Source organism: Octopus sinensis, linkage group LG3 (assembly GCF_006345805.1).
Source record: "Octopus sinensis linkage group LG3, ASM634580v1, whole genome shotgun sequence".
Classification (NCBI taxonomy): Eukaryota; Metazoa; Mollusca; class Cephalopoda; order Octopoda; family Octopodidae; genus Octopus; species Octopus sinensis.
Window position 1 is genome coordinate 151,002,285 of NC_042999.1, and position 17,358 is coordinate 151,019,642.

The 17,358-nt window shown below is 38.5% G+C and overlaps 1 protein-coding gene across 1 annotated transcript in view; it reads left to right on the forward strand.

Annotated features, from left to right (window-relative positions):
- Positions 1-17,358, forward strand: part of LOC115209887 (ceramide glucosyltransferase) — a 327,186-nt gene that overhangs the window by 305,903 nt on the left and 3,925 nt on the right. The window contains exons 7-12 of the mRNA XM_029778470.2: positions 6,647-6,749; positions 8,514-8,615; positions 10,331-10,446; positions 10,593-10,771; positions 11,684-11,770; positions 16,923-17,115. Coding sequence (XP_029634330.1) covers positions 6,647-6,749; positions 8,514-8,615; positions 10,331-10,446; positions 10,593-10,771; positions 11,684-11,770; positions 16,923-17,115 — 780 coding nt within the window. The remainder of the gene's footprint in view (positions 1-6,646; positions 6,750-8,513; positions 8,616-10,330; positions 10,447-10,592; positions 10,772-11,683; positions 11,771-16,922; positions 17,116-17,358) is intronic.

Here is a 17,358-nt window from a genome sequence, read left to right on the forward strand (position 1 = left end):
AAACTGACAATAAATGTCGGGCTTAAAATATAAAAGGTGATCAGTTTAGTTAAAATCTTTGGAGGCAGTGCCCCACCATGGCCATGGTTCATTGACTGAAACAAGTGAATTATACATGTCGTGGCTGTGTGGCAAGAAGCTTGCTTCCCAACCACATGGTTCCGGGTTCAGTCCCACTACATGGTACCTTAGGCAAGAGTCTTTCTGCTATAGCCTCAGGCTGACCAAAGCCTTGTAAGTAGATTTGATAGACGGAAACTGAAAGAAGCCCATCCTGTGTGTATATATATATATATATATATATATATATATATATATATATATATGTAAACAAATTCAAAATGCGATAAAATAAAATTAATTATTATAGCTGGTGTTTCTAGCACAGGCCATATATTATTCATATATAAGTACATTAAAGGCGAAGTATGTACTAGAAACACAGAAGCTTGATAAATTTAGTGAAATGAAAATAAAAACATTTACTAACTCTGTTTCATCTTAGACTGCAGTTTCGCCTTTTTCAGCAATAAAAATAATATTTATTTACTCAGGTAGGCTCTTCAGTAAGATTCCTGTTATTATGAAACGCAACTCGATAGACACATGTGCGTCTACTAAATTGCTCTTTCTAAATTGCTCTTTATATATATATATATATATATATATATATATATATATATATATATATACATATTTATATGTGTGTGTGTCCCACCATTGCTTGACAACTGATGATGGTGTATTTATGCCCCCGAAACCTATCAGTTTGACAAAAGAGACCAATAGATTAAGTACTAGGCTTACAAAGAATAATTCCTTGGGTTGATTTGTTCAACTAAAGGCGGTGCTCCAGTATGACCGCAGTTAAATGACTGAAACGTGTAAAAGATACATATATATATATATATATATATATATATATATGATAGGGTACAGAAAGTGTGTCTATAGCCAGCTGGAGGAGGTGTCCTCCTGGGGCTACAAACTACAGTAGCATCCACCCTTAGGGGTTAGCCATATTCAAATGGCAAATATACGTCACGATGTGTTGCTGCTACTGTTTATAACTCGCTCTGAGATTTATCATTATATCTATATATTACATATAAAAGGTATGACCACTAAGAAAAGATTGTTCTCAAGAAAATTCAGCAAATGCCAGAATGTACCTCTAGCATAATGGATGTCCACTTAGTGGTGATCCCTCATATATGTATGTAATATAATTTTTCTGAATCTTCAGATTTTTCAATATGCTAGACCATTGGTTTTAAATTGATATTAATCAAATTAATATTCAATTTTTCACCGTTATTTAAATTTATACACACACACACACACACACACACACACACGCATATTTGAAAGTTTATGAGAATTACTTAATACAGTTTTGAAGTGTAAAAATGATTCTTAAAAAGAAATTATTTAAAAAAAAAAATGTTAGATCTTTTACACATGCGTGCACACACACACATGTGTATACACACATGTTCACACATATATATACCAGGCCCTTGTAGGCTAGAAGCATGGAATGTTTCCAATGCAGCACTCATCCAACACTGTTGGATTCGAAACCAGTTACCAAATTATTCAGGAGTAGAAAATTCTGGTTTCATAACAGTAAAACCGTTGTGTGGGTTTAGCAAAGATTAAAATATAATCCATGTAAGAAGACAAAGAAAGACTGTGTTAAGGATTTTCTTTGTCTTCTTGTTCAGATTTCATTGATATATATATATATATATATATATATATATATATGTATCTCAAAGATGGGTGAGGTTATTTTACTAATCTTTTATAGTTCCTCCACTGTGTAGCATTTTCCTTTTTCCACTTCTGGAATAAATGCTGGATACGGTATCTTTGTTTTGAAGAATGAAGTGTATTTAGTGATAGTGGTACTTGTAGGCGGTTGTGATAGCTGTGGGTGGTGATAATAGTTGTGGGTTGTGGTGATAGCGCAGGTAGCTGGGATAGTGGTTGTAGCAGTTTTAGTAACAATAATATGGGTCAGTGGTTAGAGTGTCCAGCTTACGATTGTGAGGTTGTGAGTCTGATTCCTGGACTGGGCTGTGTGTTGTGCTCTTGAGCAAGACACTTTATTTCATGTTACTCCAGATCACTCAGCTATAGAAATGAGTTGTGATGTCACTGGTGCCAAGCTGTATCGGCCTTTGCTTTTCCCTAGGATAACATCGATGGCATGGAGAAAGGAGGTTGGTATGCATGGGCGACTGCTGATCTTCCATAAAACAACCCTAGGTTGTGTTCGCCGGTAAGGTGACTTTCCACCCAGACTTGTACCCTGGAGGGGGATCCTCTTAGGTGCACCCATGGTTATTCGTGATCGACAGAGTCGTACAATATGATAATAATGAAATTACTGTGTATAATGCTCAGGTGCACTACAACTCATTAAAGGTGCATGTATAGTACATAGAATTATGTACAAAAGTCGGGAAAGGGAAGAGTGTATATCATGTGTGCATGCATATGGTATGGTGGGGATATCAGGTGTAGTGTTGGCAAATTTCAGGAAGCATGGAGGTTTTAAAGGATGCAATGTCTCAGCAGCTAACAACTGATGCTGGTAGTTTGTAATAGTAATTCTTTCTGCTGTAGACACGATGCCTGGAATTTGGGGGGATGGGTTAAGTTGATTACATTCGACCCCAGTACTCAACTGGTACTTATTTCATTGACCCTGAAAGATGAAAAACAAAATCAACCTCAGTAAAATTTGAACTCAGAACGTACAGACATGAAATTCTACTAAGCATTTTGCCAGGCATGCTAGCACCTCTGCCAGCTCACCATCTTAGTAGCAATAATAATGATAAGTAATTTTGGTGGTGATAGCAAAGTTCTCCTTTGTTTCTTGGCAACTTTTTATCACATTAAATATAGTAACACTAACATTATTAATAACACTAACGTAACTATTATTTATCTATGGAGATACGAAGCAGTTTAGTTGTTGTTGTTGTTATTTTGCTCCAAACAGGCCTATGATCAAAAGCCTTCCAACTCTGACCAGCCTGTCTTTTATTTCGACTTACTGTAGGTAGGATTGCAAGTCTTCATCTTCGGTAGATTTTCTTCTAAGACAAAATTTCAGTATTCCAGGAGAAATTAAGGGATTCTTTATGAGATTTATTCTTCTTAAGAGTGATTAAAGTTGATTATAAGAATACTCTTTAATTAATATAAGGCTATTAATTTCATGTCATGTGTATGCACATGGCTCAGTGGTTTCAATTCCTGAACTGTGTGATGTGTTCTGTTCTTGAGCAAAACACTTCATTTCATGCTGCTCTTGTCTACTCTGCTGGCAGATATGAGTTATCCTGTGAGGGTCTGGCATCCCATCCAAGATAGAATATATACATATATCAGATTGGAGTCTGGTGCAGCCATCTGGTTCACCAGTCCTCAGTCAAATCGTCCAACTTATGCTAGCATGGAAAGCAGACGTTAAATGATGATGATGATATATATGCCAGAGAAACTGGGAAACCAGCCCTATGCTCCTTACAGAGTAATGTGGATTAACCAATTTCATGTAATTCAAGAATCCCCTGTATTACAGAAGAGTTGCACTCATAAAAATCTTGCTGTAACATGGAGTTCCCTAACATGAACCTAGTTTTCACATTGCTTCCACATAATATGAAAGTTAATGTCAAAAAAGGGACAGTGTTACAGAACTCTACATCACAACAACATTTTCAGGAATACAATATTTTCGTATCAAGGGGGATTCTTGTAAACTGGGTTTTATACTTGCAGAGCTGATGCCTGGATGTTCAGCATCCCAGGCTAGTCTTATGTTTACCCTCTTCTCACTGTTGTATATTGTTCATCCCTTCTCTCTGCCTTACAATGAGTGACCTCTTCTTTCTGTGTTACAATATGTTCCCTTTCTCTTTATCTTATCATGTGAAACCCTTCCTTGCAACCCTACCATAAGCACACCCCATTCTCTTAGTCTCATAATGTGTGCCCTGGGCCTGTTAAAAGGAGGGTTCAACTAGTACATTAAACTGGGCCTTGGAAAGTCAATATCTATGGCATCCTAAAAAATATCATAGCCCTCACTTTAATATTCAGAAGAATCTCTCACCTCCAGAACCCTGAAAAACAGTTGTTCTACATTGTAAAATTTCTCTCAGAAACCCTACATTATATCTCCCCTTCTCTCTGCAAGTCAGTTTGTTCCTGCTGTTCCTGGTTCTACATTGTGCATCTCCTTTAACAATTTTTTCTACAAATTTCTCTAGCCATCATCTTCTTTACACATAATGAAGAATGTAGTTGAAAATCTCTTATTAACATGAGCACAAGAAATTGGTGTTATTATATGTATCACTAAGGTGGTTAGCTGGCAGAATCGTTAGCATTGCTGGACGAATTGCTTACTGGTATTTTGCCCATCACTATGTTCTGAGTTCAAATTCCGTCAAGGTTGACTTTACCTTTCATCTTTTCGAGGTTGATAAATTAAGTACCAGTTACATACTGGGGTTGATCTAATCGACTGGCCCCCTCCCCCAAAATTTCAGGCCTTTGGCTTGAGTAGAAAGGATTATTATTATTAAGGCGGCGAGCTGGCAGAATTGTTAGCATGTTGGATGAAATGCTTAGCGGTATTTCGCCTGTCGCTATTTCTGTGTTCAAATTTTGCCGAAGTTGACTTTGCCTTTCATCATTTCGGGGTCGATAAATTAAGTACCAGTGAAACACTGGGGTCGATGTAATCAACTAGTCCCCTCCCCTAAAATTTCAGGCCTTGTGCCTATGGTAGAAAGGATTATTAAGTCAGCAAGCTGGCAGAATCGTTAGCATGCTGGACGAAATGCTTAGCGGTACTTCGTCAGTCGCTACGCTCCGAGTTCAAATTCCGCCGAGGTCGACTTTGCTTTCATCCTCTCGGGGTTGATAAATTGAATACCAGTTACGTACTGGGGTCGATCTAATAGACTAGCTCCGTTCCCCAAAATTTCAGGCTTTGTGCCTTTAGTAGAACGGATTATCTGTATCATTGAGTAAATCTGATAATCTGCTAAAATTTTAAATGTTCCATGTCAAATCATAGGACAGATCATAACACCATATTACTCTCTCATCATCCCTGCTTCACCTACCTCTATCCTTCATCCTCCTTTCTTTCCAGGGGTGAAATTTCCTTCAAGTCGGTAAGGTTTTGGCAACAGTAATAAAGCTGAGATGAGTAGTCTCCCTTAGATCGAATTTTTTTTTTAATGTGTTGGTGGCTGGAAGAGGCCGTTCTATTTTTAATGTTTATTTTATGCTAAAACAAACAATAATTGATTGATTAATTAATCAATTATTGTTGTTGATGTTGTTGTGGTAAATTTTCAGAGCAACACCCGCACGATTTTCTCTAAGAAAAAAAAGAAAGAAACTCGGATTTTTTGCTTGGAATCAAGTACCCTGACCTACATCTTAAATGATTATTCTGGAGCATATTCACCATCTACTTCAATTACTACTTATTTGCTTGGTAGATGGTCAGACTATCATTTAAAGATGTTTTTGTTAAATATTGTTATTGATTTTGTTGAAAAAAAGCCGCAATAATTATGCACCAACCCAATATATACACATGTATATATGTGTGCGTGCGTGTATGTATGTATGTGTGTGTGTGTGTGTATGTATGTATATATATATATATATATATATATATATATATATGCCTATACATATGTGTGTGTGTATATATATGCATGTGTGTGTGTATATATATGCATGTGTGTATATGTATATAATATGTCTGTGTGTGTGTTTGTATGTAATTTTTACTGCTGTATGTCTGTAAAAGACATATATATATAAATCAAATCAAATCAAATCAAATCAAACCAAAATAGATGATCATCAATGGAATTTGTATCCTTGTGGTACCAGTGCCGGTGGCACATAAGAAAACCATCCGAACGTGACCGTAGCCAGTACCGCATCGACTGGCCTCCGTGCTGAGGGCACGTAACAAACACCATCCGAGCGTGGCCGTTCGCCAGCCTCGTCTGGCACCTGTGTCGGTGGCACATAAAAAACACCACCCGAGCGTGGCCGTCTGCCAGCCTCGTCTGGCACCTGTGTCGGTGGCACATAAAAAACACCATCCGAGCGTGGCCGTCTGCCAGCCTCGTCTGGCACCTGTGTTGGTGGCACATAAAATCACCCACTACACTCTCGGAGTGGTTGGCATTAGGAAGGGCATCCAGCTGTAGAAACACTGCCAGATCTGACTGGCCTGGTGCAGCCTTTGGGCTTGCCAGACCCCAGTTGAACCGTCCAACCCATGCTAGCATGGAAAGCGGACGTTAAACGATGATGATGATGATTAGTGAGAAAACCAATAAATTGCTGCTCTCAAACTAAAAATACCTCTTGGTATTTGTTTTGCTACATTACTCAAACACTCCCCTATTAGAAATTATCCCACCTCTATTGTTTTCTCTGATAATATCCGTAATCATTTGTCAGATGCTATAATTGTCATTCTAACCCATTTTTTGGTTGGACCTTAAAATAACATTGTTAAAATTCTATCGTTTGTTTTTAATTGTAAAATACTGCGTTTAACGAATGTGATGTCTAATTTCAGCTTGAAATCCTGTTTTGTGTGCAAGATGATCAAGATCCAGCCATTGGTGTGGTTAAGCGCCTGCAGCAGAAATACCCAAAAGTTGACTCACACCTTTTTATAGGTAAATAATGTCTGTGAATGGCATTGTCATCATCTTTTACTTGTTTCAATCATTTGACTGTGGGCATGCTGGAGCACCGCCTATTAGTCGAGCAAATCGCCCCCAGGATTTATTCTTTATAAGCCTGGTACTTATTCTGTTAGTGTTTTTTACCGAGCTGCTAAGTTGTGGGGACGTATATGCACCAGCATCAGTTGTCCGGAGTTGCGGGGAGCTCACAGACATACATATATATATATGATGGGCTTCTTTCAGTTTCTGTCTACCACATCCACTCACAAGGCTTTGGTCAGCCTGAGGCTATAGAAGACACTTGCCCAAAGTGCCACGCAATGGGACTGAACCTGGAACCATGTGGTTGGGAAGCAAGTTTCTTACCACACAGCCACACCTGCACCTATATATATCTATCATCATCATTCTCTTCTTCAGTTAACATTTGTCTTCTATGCTTGCATGATTTGATAGAAGTCAGGCAAGCCAGAGAGCTCTACCTGGTTTCCATTATTTGCTTCAGTATGGTTTCTATGGCTGGATGCCCTTCCCATCACTAACTACTTTACAAAGACATGAATGTAGAATGCTATGCAAAGCTTGTCAACAGTTATTGGCTACCTGATGTCATCATACAGTGGAAATGCTTCTGTTACTGGATATACACTAGGAATTCTGTAGTGTTTATTAAAATGGATACATGATAGAAAATGGAAGGAACAGCATTCTTTAATTAAAACCTATATAATTGTTTCGACACATTTTTACACCTGTTGTACATTGATGAGATGTTGTGCAGTCATTATAGTAATAATCCGTTCTGCTATAGGTACAAGGACCAGTCAATTACATCGACCCCTGTGCGTAACTGGTACTTAATTTATCGACCCTGAAAGGATGAAAGGCAAAGTTGACCTCAACAGTATTTGAACTCAGAATGTGAAGACAGACAAAACACTACTAAGCATTTCTACCAACTCGTTGCCTTTTGTTATTATCATAATAATCCTTTCTACAATAGGCACAAGGCCAGGATTTTTGGAGGAAGGACAAGTCAATTACATTAAGCCCAGTACTTAACTGGTACTTAATTTATTGACCCCAAAAAGATGAAAGGCAAAGTCAACCTCGGTGGAATTTGAACTCAGAACATAGTGGCCGATAAAATACCTATTTCTTTACTACCCACAAGGGGCTAAACACAGAGTGGACAAACAAGGACAGACAAACGGATTAAGTCAATTACATCGACCCCAGTGCATAACTGGTACTTAATTTATTGACCCCGAAAGGATGAAAGGTAAAGTCAACCTTGGCGGAATTTGAACTCAGAATGTAACGGCAGACGAAATACCGCTAAGCATCTCGCCCGGTGTGCTTACGTTTCTGCCAGCTCGCCGCCTTCTGTCATCATCATAATAATGATTACATAACATCTCACTTATGTACTACTGGTGTAACAATGTGTTGAAACAATTGTAGGGATTTTAAATAAAAAATGTTGTTCATTCCATTTTCTGTCATTTATTTATACATGCAGAAATGCTTGCATGCATTCATGATGGGCTTCTTCAGTTTCCTTCTCTCAGTTTTCACTCACAAAGTATTTGTCAACCTATAGCTGACAATCTCCATGCAGTGGAATAAAACCCCCTAAATGAACTTCTTAACCCCACAACTATGTTTACACCTATATCCATACCTGTTCTTCTTAATTTATTATCTTCTGATTGAATATAATATAACCTTTTCTTCCCCTGATAATTCTAGGTGATAAGAATGAAATTGTAAATCCTCTGGTGAAGAATATGTCTCCTGCTTACGCCGCTGCAAAATATGGTTACATTTGGGTCAGTACAAGCCGCATCAAAGGTTTGTGATAAGCTTCTGTCTTTTATCTTTTACACGTTTCAGTCATTAGATTGTGGCCATGCTGGGGCACCACCTTGAAGAAGCTTTAATTGAACGAATCGACCCCAGTACATATTTTTTTAAAACCTGGGAGTTATTCTTTTAGTTTCCTTTTGCCGAACTGCTAAGTTATAGAGATGTAAACTCATCAACACTAGTTGTCAAGTGTTGGACAAATGCAGTCACACACACACACGCATGCACACACACATGCGTGCGTGACAGTCTTCCTTCAGTTTCTTCCTGCCAAATCCACTCACAAGGTGTTTTTGTTGGCCTGAGACTATAGTAGAAAAAAAACCTGCCCATAGTGCCACTCAGTGGGACTGAACCCAGAACCATGTAGTTGGAAGCAAACTTCTTACTACCAAGCCATACTTATGCCTATTTAATTTACACACACACACACACACACTAATATTGAACAGTGAGCATGAGTACATAAATATTCTTTATTTGTGGATTAACAAGTCTACCATTGATTTCATGCCAAGAACTCCCAGTAATTATCAAACCTGCCAAATGAGACATTAATACTTGTCTCCATCTTGGTTAAATAAATTATATACATATATATATATCATCGTTTATCGTTTAGCATCCATTTTCCATGCTAGCATGGGTTGGACGGTTCTACTGGGGTCTGTGAAGCCAGAAGGCTTCATCAGGCCCAGTCAAATCTGGCAGTGTTTGTACGGCTGGATGCCCTTCCTAACGCCAACCACTTCGAGAGTGTAGTGGGTGCTTTTTACGTGCCACCCGCACAGGTGCCAGACAGAGCTGGCAAACGGCCACGAACGGATGGTGCTTTTTATGTGCCACCGGCACGAGGGCCAGGCAAGGCTGGCAACGGACATGAACATCATCATCATCATTTAACATCCGTTGCCCATGCTGGCATGGGTTGGACAGTTTGACCAGGACTGGCAAGCTGGAAGGCTGCACCAGACTCCAGCTGGATGCCCTTCCTAATGCCAACCACTCCGAGAGTGTAATGGGTGCCTTTACATTACCACCAGCACGGGTGCCATTTGTATGACACTGGTATCTGCCATGACTGCAATTTTGCTCAGCTTGATGGGTCTTCTCAAGTATGACAAGTTGAACCCTCAAAAGGAGCTCAGCTACTGTTATATATATATATTCTTTTACTCTTTTACTTATTTGTCATTTGACTGCAGCCATGCTGGAACACCACCTTTAGTCAAACAAATTGACCCCAGGACTTATTCTTTGTAAGCCTAGTACTTATTTTATCAGTCTCTTTTGTCGAACTGCAAAGTAACGGGGATGTAAACACACCAACATCGGTTGTCAAGCGATGGTGGGCGGACAGACACAGACTCAAATAACATATACATATATATATGATGGGCTTCTTTCAGTTTCCATCTACCAAATCCACTCACAAGGCTTTGGTTAGCCAAAGGCTATAGTAGAAGTCACTTGCCCAAGGCGCCACACAGTGGGACTGAACCCGGAACCATGTGGTTGGGAAGCAAGCTTCTTACCACATAGCCACTCTTATATAAATAAATTAGAAAAAAACCACCTTTTATCAATTCAAAATGAAAAATTAAATTACACCATCTATTATTATTATTATTATTATTATATATACTCTTAAATATTTAATAATACAATTTGTTATATATTTTTCTTCTGTTTGTTTTCAGCTAATTCTGATATTCTTTACGACATGGTTGGTAAAATATTGAAACCAAACGTTGGTCTTGTTCATCAAATGCCATTTACAACTGACCAACCAGGCTTTGCAGCTGCTGTGGAAAAGGTAAAAGCATAATTTTAAAATATTTTTTGTTTCATGCTAACATAGAAAACAGATGTAAATACAAATGAATTCTCTGTAACTTCTTAATTTAAAGTGTTCTGTTTTTTTCTCTATGAATAAAACGTTGCTGTCTTTCTTGATTCCAGGTTTACTTTGGCTGTGTTGTACCAAGATATTTCTTAGCCTTGAACTATCTTGGTTTTAACTGTTTTGTGGGCATGTCATACCTTTTGAGGAAAGCTGCTCTTGATGAAGCAAAAGGCCTTTCATGGTATGGCCGGTATTTGGCGGAAGACTACTACTTAGGAAGAGCCATACGAGATCGGTAAATTAACTTATTTATTTTCTCAGCTGTTGTTAGAATGTTCACTTCTCAACTACATGGTTTCCAGTTCAGTCCCTCTCTGTTGCGCAAAGAGGAAAACTGAAGAAGTCCTTTGTCTGTGTGTAGCTCCAGTGAAGTTATACAATGATACTCAAGCATTCAACTAGGTGTGCATTGCATCTTATAGCAGAAACAACTGTGAGCTAATGAAGTTCAGAGCATAATTTTTTATTCCTCGTCATTTTAATTTCTTATTACTACTTTGCACATGACTGATGCTTCATTCTGAGTTCTAACACCAGCTTATTAGTATTGCTATGCCTTAGCATCATTTAACATCTATTTCCCATGCTGACCTGATTGGGACAATTTGACAGGAGCTAGCATGCGAGAGAACTGCATCAGGCTCCAGTTGTCTGTTTGACACTGGCAAAGGTGATGGACTGCCAGTTGGTTACAACAACGAGGGTTCCAGTTGATCAGAACAGAATAGTTGACTATAAATGTGGTGACAGTGGCAGCAATTATTGTTGTTGTTCATTATGTCCGGAAATTGATTTTGTGCCTAGTGAGAGAAAGTTGTGGTGAAAGAGTACAGCAGGGTTCACCACCACCTCCTGTCGGAGCCTTGTAGAGCTTTAGGTGTTTTCGCTAAATAAACACGATGCCTGGCTTGTGAATCGAAACTGCAATCTTACAACCATGAGTCCGCTGCCCTAACCACTCGGCTATCGTGCCTCAACTACACACACACATATACATACAAACAAACAGACTGACAGGGACACAGGCAGATATAGAAAGGAAAAGAAAGATAATAGGTTGACAGGTAAAATTGATAACTAACTTTGTTTAAACTAATTTGTAATAAAATTTTATCAACTAATTAAGATCTTTTATTTCTAATTACAGTGGATACAGTTTAGTGATATCAGCATTCCCTGCTCAGCAAAATGTTGGTCTCCTGTCAATGGCAAATTACAAGGACAGAATGGTCAGGTAATCTATAATCATTCAGTACAATCATTCTGTTTTGTCTATGCATGACCAGATCAGGTATTAGGTGTTTTTGTAAGATGGTTCTCATCCAATGTGCCAACCATACCTTTGGGATTACCAATATAGTAATTGCCATCAGAAAGCCACCCAGAAGATGGAATTTCTGCTAGTAATAAGAGTAATGATCTGTTTTACTACAGCAGGGGTCTCCAGACTGGTTGATATCGACCCCTGGGGGCCGATGGGACTATTTAAGGGGTCGATAAATGCACATGTACTTAATTATTATTATTAGTAGTATTTGTTTACTTTCTTGTACATGCCTGGGGGTCGATGAAGGGATCAATGTTCTAAAATGTTTGGGCCCTTGTACTATAGGCACTGAAATTTTGAGGGAAATTGCTAATCGATTACATCAACCCCAGTGATCGACTGGTACTTATTTTATTGACTCCAAGAGGATGAAAGGTAAATCAACCTCAGCTGAATTTGAACTCAAGACAAAGATGGACAAAAACATCTTGCAGCATTTTATCCATGATGCTAACGATTGTGCCAGGTCACTTTCTTAATAATCCTTTCTATCATAGACAGAAGGCCTGAAATTTTGGGGAAGGGGCCATTCGATTGCATCGACCCTAGTGTTCAACTGGTACTTATTTCATCGATCTTGAAAGGATGAAAGGCAAAGTCGAATCTGCTGAATGCTGTGAAATATTTTGCCCAGCATTCTAACGACTCTGTCAGCTCACCGCCTTGGTCACTGCTTCAGTAAAAACCACTCGTTTTTAGTAATAACTGATCAACAGTGTTCAACACACATGCTAACTTACGGAGTAACGAGCAAAATTATAATATGGTGATTAAGGGCAGTGAGTTGAAAGAGTCGGTATAACACCAGGCAAAATGTGAGAGAATCGGTAGAACACTGGGCATACTATGAGTTCTAATTCTGTTAGAGCCAGCGTTGTTTTTCATTCTTACAGGATGGAGTCATTGCTATGACAACCGATGTAGGCTTCTTTACGTTCCCATCAGGGCCGGTTCAGGATACTAGCAACTCGGGCAGTCGTCCGGGGCGTCTTGTGCTAGGATGCGCCAAGTAGGGCGTGACAAAGACAAGGAAATTTCCACGACTGTCAGCTTGTACAAGCCGAAGTTCAGCTTGTCCGGGACGCCAGTAACTCTAGGGCCGGACCTGGTCCCCATAACTTAACCGGAGGGCGGAGGTCGATTTGTTCGACCAAACAGATCAAGGCAAGCAGTCTGAAATAAGTGAAAGAAAGATGACATTTTAACGCAAATTTTTTATTTAGATCTTTTCAAAACAAAATAAGTTTGTGTTGTAGAAGCCAGAGTAGTCTCAGTTCAGTTTGATAGCAAAATGATTTTCGCCAGCGAAGTAGAACGTGTTTAGGAGGCTGTTTAATCAACAATATTCTACTCTCAAAACGAGTGGCCATGTTTATATACGCTCAACACCCTGAAGTATATGTTGCTCATAGTAAAGTAGTTTTACCTGAGATTCGAAACTGGCTATTCTATTTTCTGAGAATACAGTTCCTATCACAACCGCCATCAACAAAAAAGTGAAAGCAATAACACGTTAATAGTAAAAATTTCTGAATTTGTTATAAGAGTTATCTCCCCTGACCACAATTATTTTAAAATCGCAATTTTTAAAATCATTCTACGAAACCCGTTTTTCAAACATGCTGTTGTTATCGTGACAGATTTCCAATAGAAATCAAATTTGGTTTTAAGCTGAAGCCTTTAGATACTATTGTATACATTATTGCTTCTGCTTTTCAATATAGTATGTGGTTTCTTGAAATATTAAAACGTAATATTTTTTTTAAAATCACACTGTAATAATCCTTTCTACTCTAGGCACAAAGCCTGAAATCTTTGTGGGGAGGGAGCCAGTCGATTAGATCGACTCCAGTACACAACTGATACTTAATTTATCTACCCCCAAAAGGATGAAAGGCAAAGTCGACCTTGGCGAAATATGAACACAGAATGTAGCGAAGTATTTCGACCAGCGTGCGAACGATTCTTTTCATTTCTACTCTAGGCACAAGGCTCGAAATGTTGGGGGTGGGGGCCAGTTGATAAGATCGACTCCAGTACGCAACTGGTACTTAATTTATTGACCACGAGAGGATGAAGGGCAGAGTCGACCTCAAAGTGAACTCAGAACGTAAAGACGAAATACCTATTTCTTTATTGCCCACAAGGGGCTAAACACAGAGAGGACAAACAAGGACAGACAAACGGATTACGTCGATTATATCGACCCCGAAAGGATGAAAAGCAAAGTCGACCTCGGCGGAATTTGAACTCAGAACGTAATGGCAGACGTTAGCCCGGCGTGCTAACGACTGCCAGTTCGCCACCTTAAATCGCACAGTAATAATGACGATTTTTATTTCCAATATAAACACAAGAATTGAGAGGGAATTGTCAGTTATATCACGCCTGGTGCTGATATTTTATTTATTAGCCCTAGAAGGTTGAAAGACAATGTTGACTTTGGTAGGATTTGAACTCAGAATATAAAAAGCCAGAACATATAATACAAGACATTTTGTCTCACATTCTAACGAATCTGCCAATACACCAGCTATCAATAATCCCGTCTACTATAATCACAAGGCTTGAAATGTTGGGGGTGGGACTTGTTGATTACATTGACTTTTAGTGCTCGGTTGGTACTTATTTAATCGGTCCCATAAAGTTGAAAGGCAAAACTGACTTTGGTAGAATTTGAACTCAGAATGTAAAGCCGGATGAAATGCTGCTAGACATTTTGTCCAGCTTGCTGCTTTACACCACCTATTAATAATGGTTCAAATTTGGGCTCAAGGCCAGCAATTTTGGGGGATGGCGATAAGTCAATTACCATATTCTAACATGTATAAGGAACCCTTTTTTGCCAAAAATTAGGTGAAAAAAATATAGGGGTTTCTTATACATGGATAGTAATTATAATCCCTTATAAAACCGTTTTTCCAAATTTTAAGCCCCCAAAATTAGGGGGTTCCTTATACACATTAAAATATGGTACAAAAACCCCGGTGCTCAAGTGATACATACCTTATCAATCCCAAATGGATGAAAGGCAAGGTTGACCCTACTGGAATTTGAACTCAGAATGTAAAGACAGTGGAAATGCTGCTAAGCATTTTGCTTGGCATCCTAGCAATTCTCCCAACTCACTGCCTTTTGCCACTGTCCTTAACCCTTTTGATTCCAACCCAGCTGAAACCGCCTCTGGCTCTGTAATACAAATGTCTTGTTTTCATAAGTTTTGAATTAAGCTCTTCCACCAAACCTTAGTCACAAGTAATGTTCCTTACACTAGCTTAATGATAACTAAGTTATTTTACTAAATTCTTTGTTATATTCAAAATTAATTGAAAAACACAGAGCATCTCAACAGAAATATGGCAACAAAAGGGTTAACAAATTATTAATTTAACCTTTTCAATACCAACCTAGCTGAAACCGCCTCTGGCTCTGTAGTACAAATGTCTTGTTTTCATAAGTTCTGAATTAAAATCTTCCACCAGACCTTGGTCACAATTTACGTTCCTAATACTTGTCTTTGTCACGCCCTACTTGGCGCATCCTAGCACAAGACGCCCGGGCGACTGCCCGAGTTGCTAGTATCCTGAACCGGCCCTGATGGGAACGTAAAGAAGCCTACATCGGTTGTCATAGCAATGACTCCATCCTGAAAGGATGAAAAACAATGCTGGCTCCAACTGAATTAGAACTCAAAATATGCCCAGTGTTCTACCGATTCTCTCATCTTGCCTGGTGTTATACCGATTCTTTCAACTCACTGCCCTTAATCACCATACTATAATGATAACTAAGTTATTTTACTAAATTGTTTGTTATATTTAAAATTAATTGAAAGAAAGACAGAGCATCTCAACAGAAATATGGTGACAAAAGGGTTAAAATATATAATAGAGAAACAAATCTTAACCCTTTTGACACCAACCTGGCTGAAACCACTTCTGGTTCTGTAGTACAAATGTCTTGTTTTCATAAGTTTTGAATTAAAATCTTCCACCAAACCCTTGTTACAATTTATGTTCATAGCACTAGCTTAATGATAACTAAATTATTTTACTAAATTCTTTGTAATGTTTAAAATTAATTAAAAGAAACACAAAGCATCTCAGCAGAAATATGGCAACGAAAGGGTTAATGACAATACTGATTTCTTAACAGAGACTCGTTTTGTGTCAAATTTTGAGAGAAAAAGTTTAGTTGATACTATCAACCCCAGTACATAACTGGTATTTATCGATATTGAAAGGATGGAAAGCTAACTTGGCCTCAACCCGGTACTAATCTTGGCCTCATGGGCTATTTGGCAAATAGTTATGCGTCGATCTTCCAAAATGGCAGCCTCAACTTGACGGACAGATGCCTCATCAATGGCAGAAGGGGGGGGGGGGCGACCAGATCTGGGAGCTGTTTCCACAGGGTTCTGACCATGTTTGAATTCACGATGCCAGCATTTTACAAGGTCATATGATGGGGCATCATCACCATAAGTTACTTTAATTTCATCAAAAGTCTCCCATAGTGTGCGTCCTTTCAAATACAAGAACCGGATCACTGCTCGACACTCAACAGGCTCCATTTCACACTTGACTCAGTTCAAACACCTGTAAATCAGAAACCATAATTAGTTCAGAGCTGTAATTTGCCACTTAATCTATAGAGATATAAATAATTGCACATGCAAAATTTCAGCTAGATCAAACAACTGTAAGTGGGTCAGGGGCATTACTTATTGAACGCCCCTCGTACACTGGCACTCTGTTGTTTACGATGATGAGGGTTCCAGTTGATCTGAATAACGGAACAGCTTGCTTGTGAAATTAATGTGCAAAAACACACATATATACACATATACATACACAAAAACACATATAATGGGCTTCCTCATAGTTTGCATCTACTAAATTCACTCACAAGAAAATGACCAACCTTTAGTAAAAGTCACTTGGCCAAGGTGCCATGCAGTGAGATTGAACCTGAAAGTACGTTGTCACAAAACCAAGCTTCTTCACCATGCCAGTGCCTGATTATTTATTTTTCTCTTTTGTTCTCCCTTTACTTCCAGATGGCTGCGATTACGTTTCAGTATGATTCCTTTTGTTACAATTATCATTGAACCCTTAACTGAATGTCTACCACTGGGTCTTTATGGATCGTGGAGCATCCATCACTTTCTTGGTGTTAACCCTTATTATATATTTTCATTCCACATCTTAGGATGGTTGATTATAGATTATTTACAATTAAAGAATATACAGGTGAGTACATTAATTTCATTTTAATTATAAAAATATACAGGTGAGTGAGTACTTGTTGTCTTCATACATGTCCTCATTGTTTTAATATTCACTTTTCTATATAAGGTTTCCATTCTTCATAACCAAACACATTTTACATCATCATCCAATGTTTTGTCTCTGAAAATTTTTTTTTTTTGGTGAACTGAGAGGCTGGTTTATTAGAGACCCACCTCCATAATGTCACTTCTCTCTTTTTTTTAT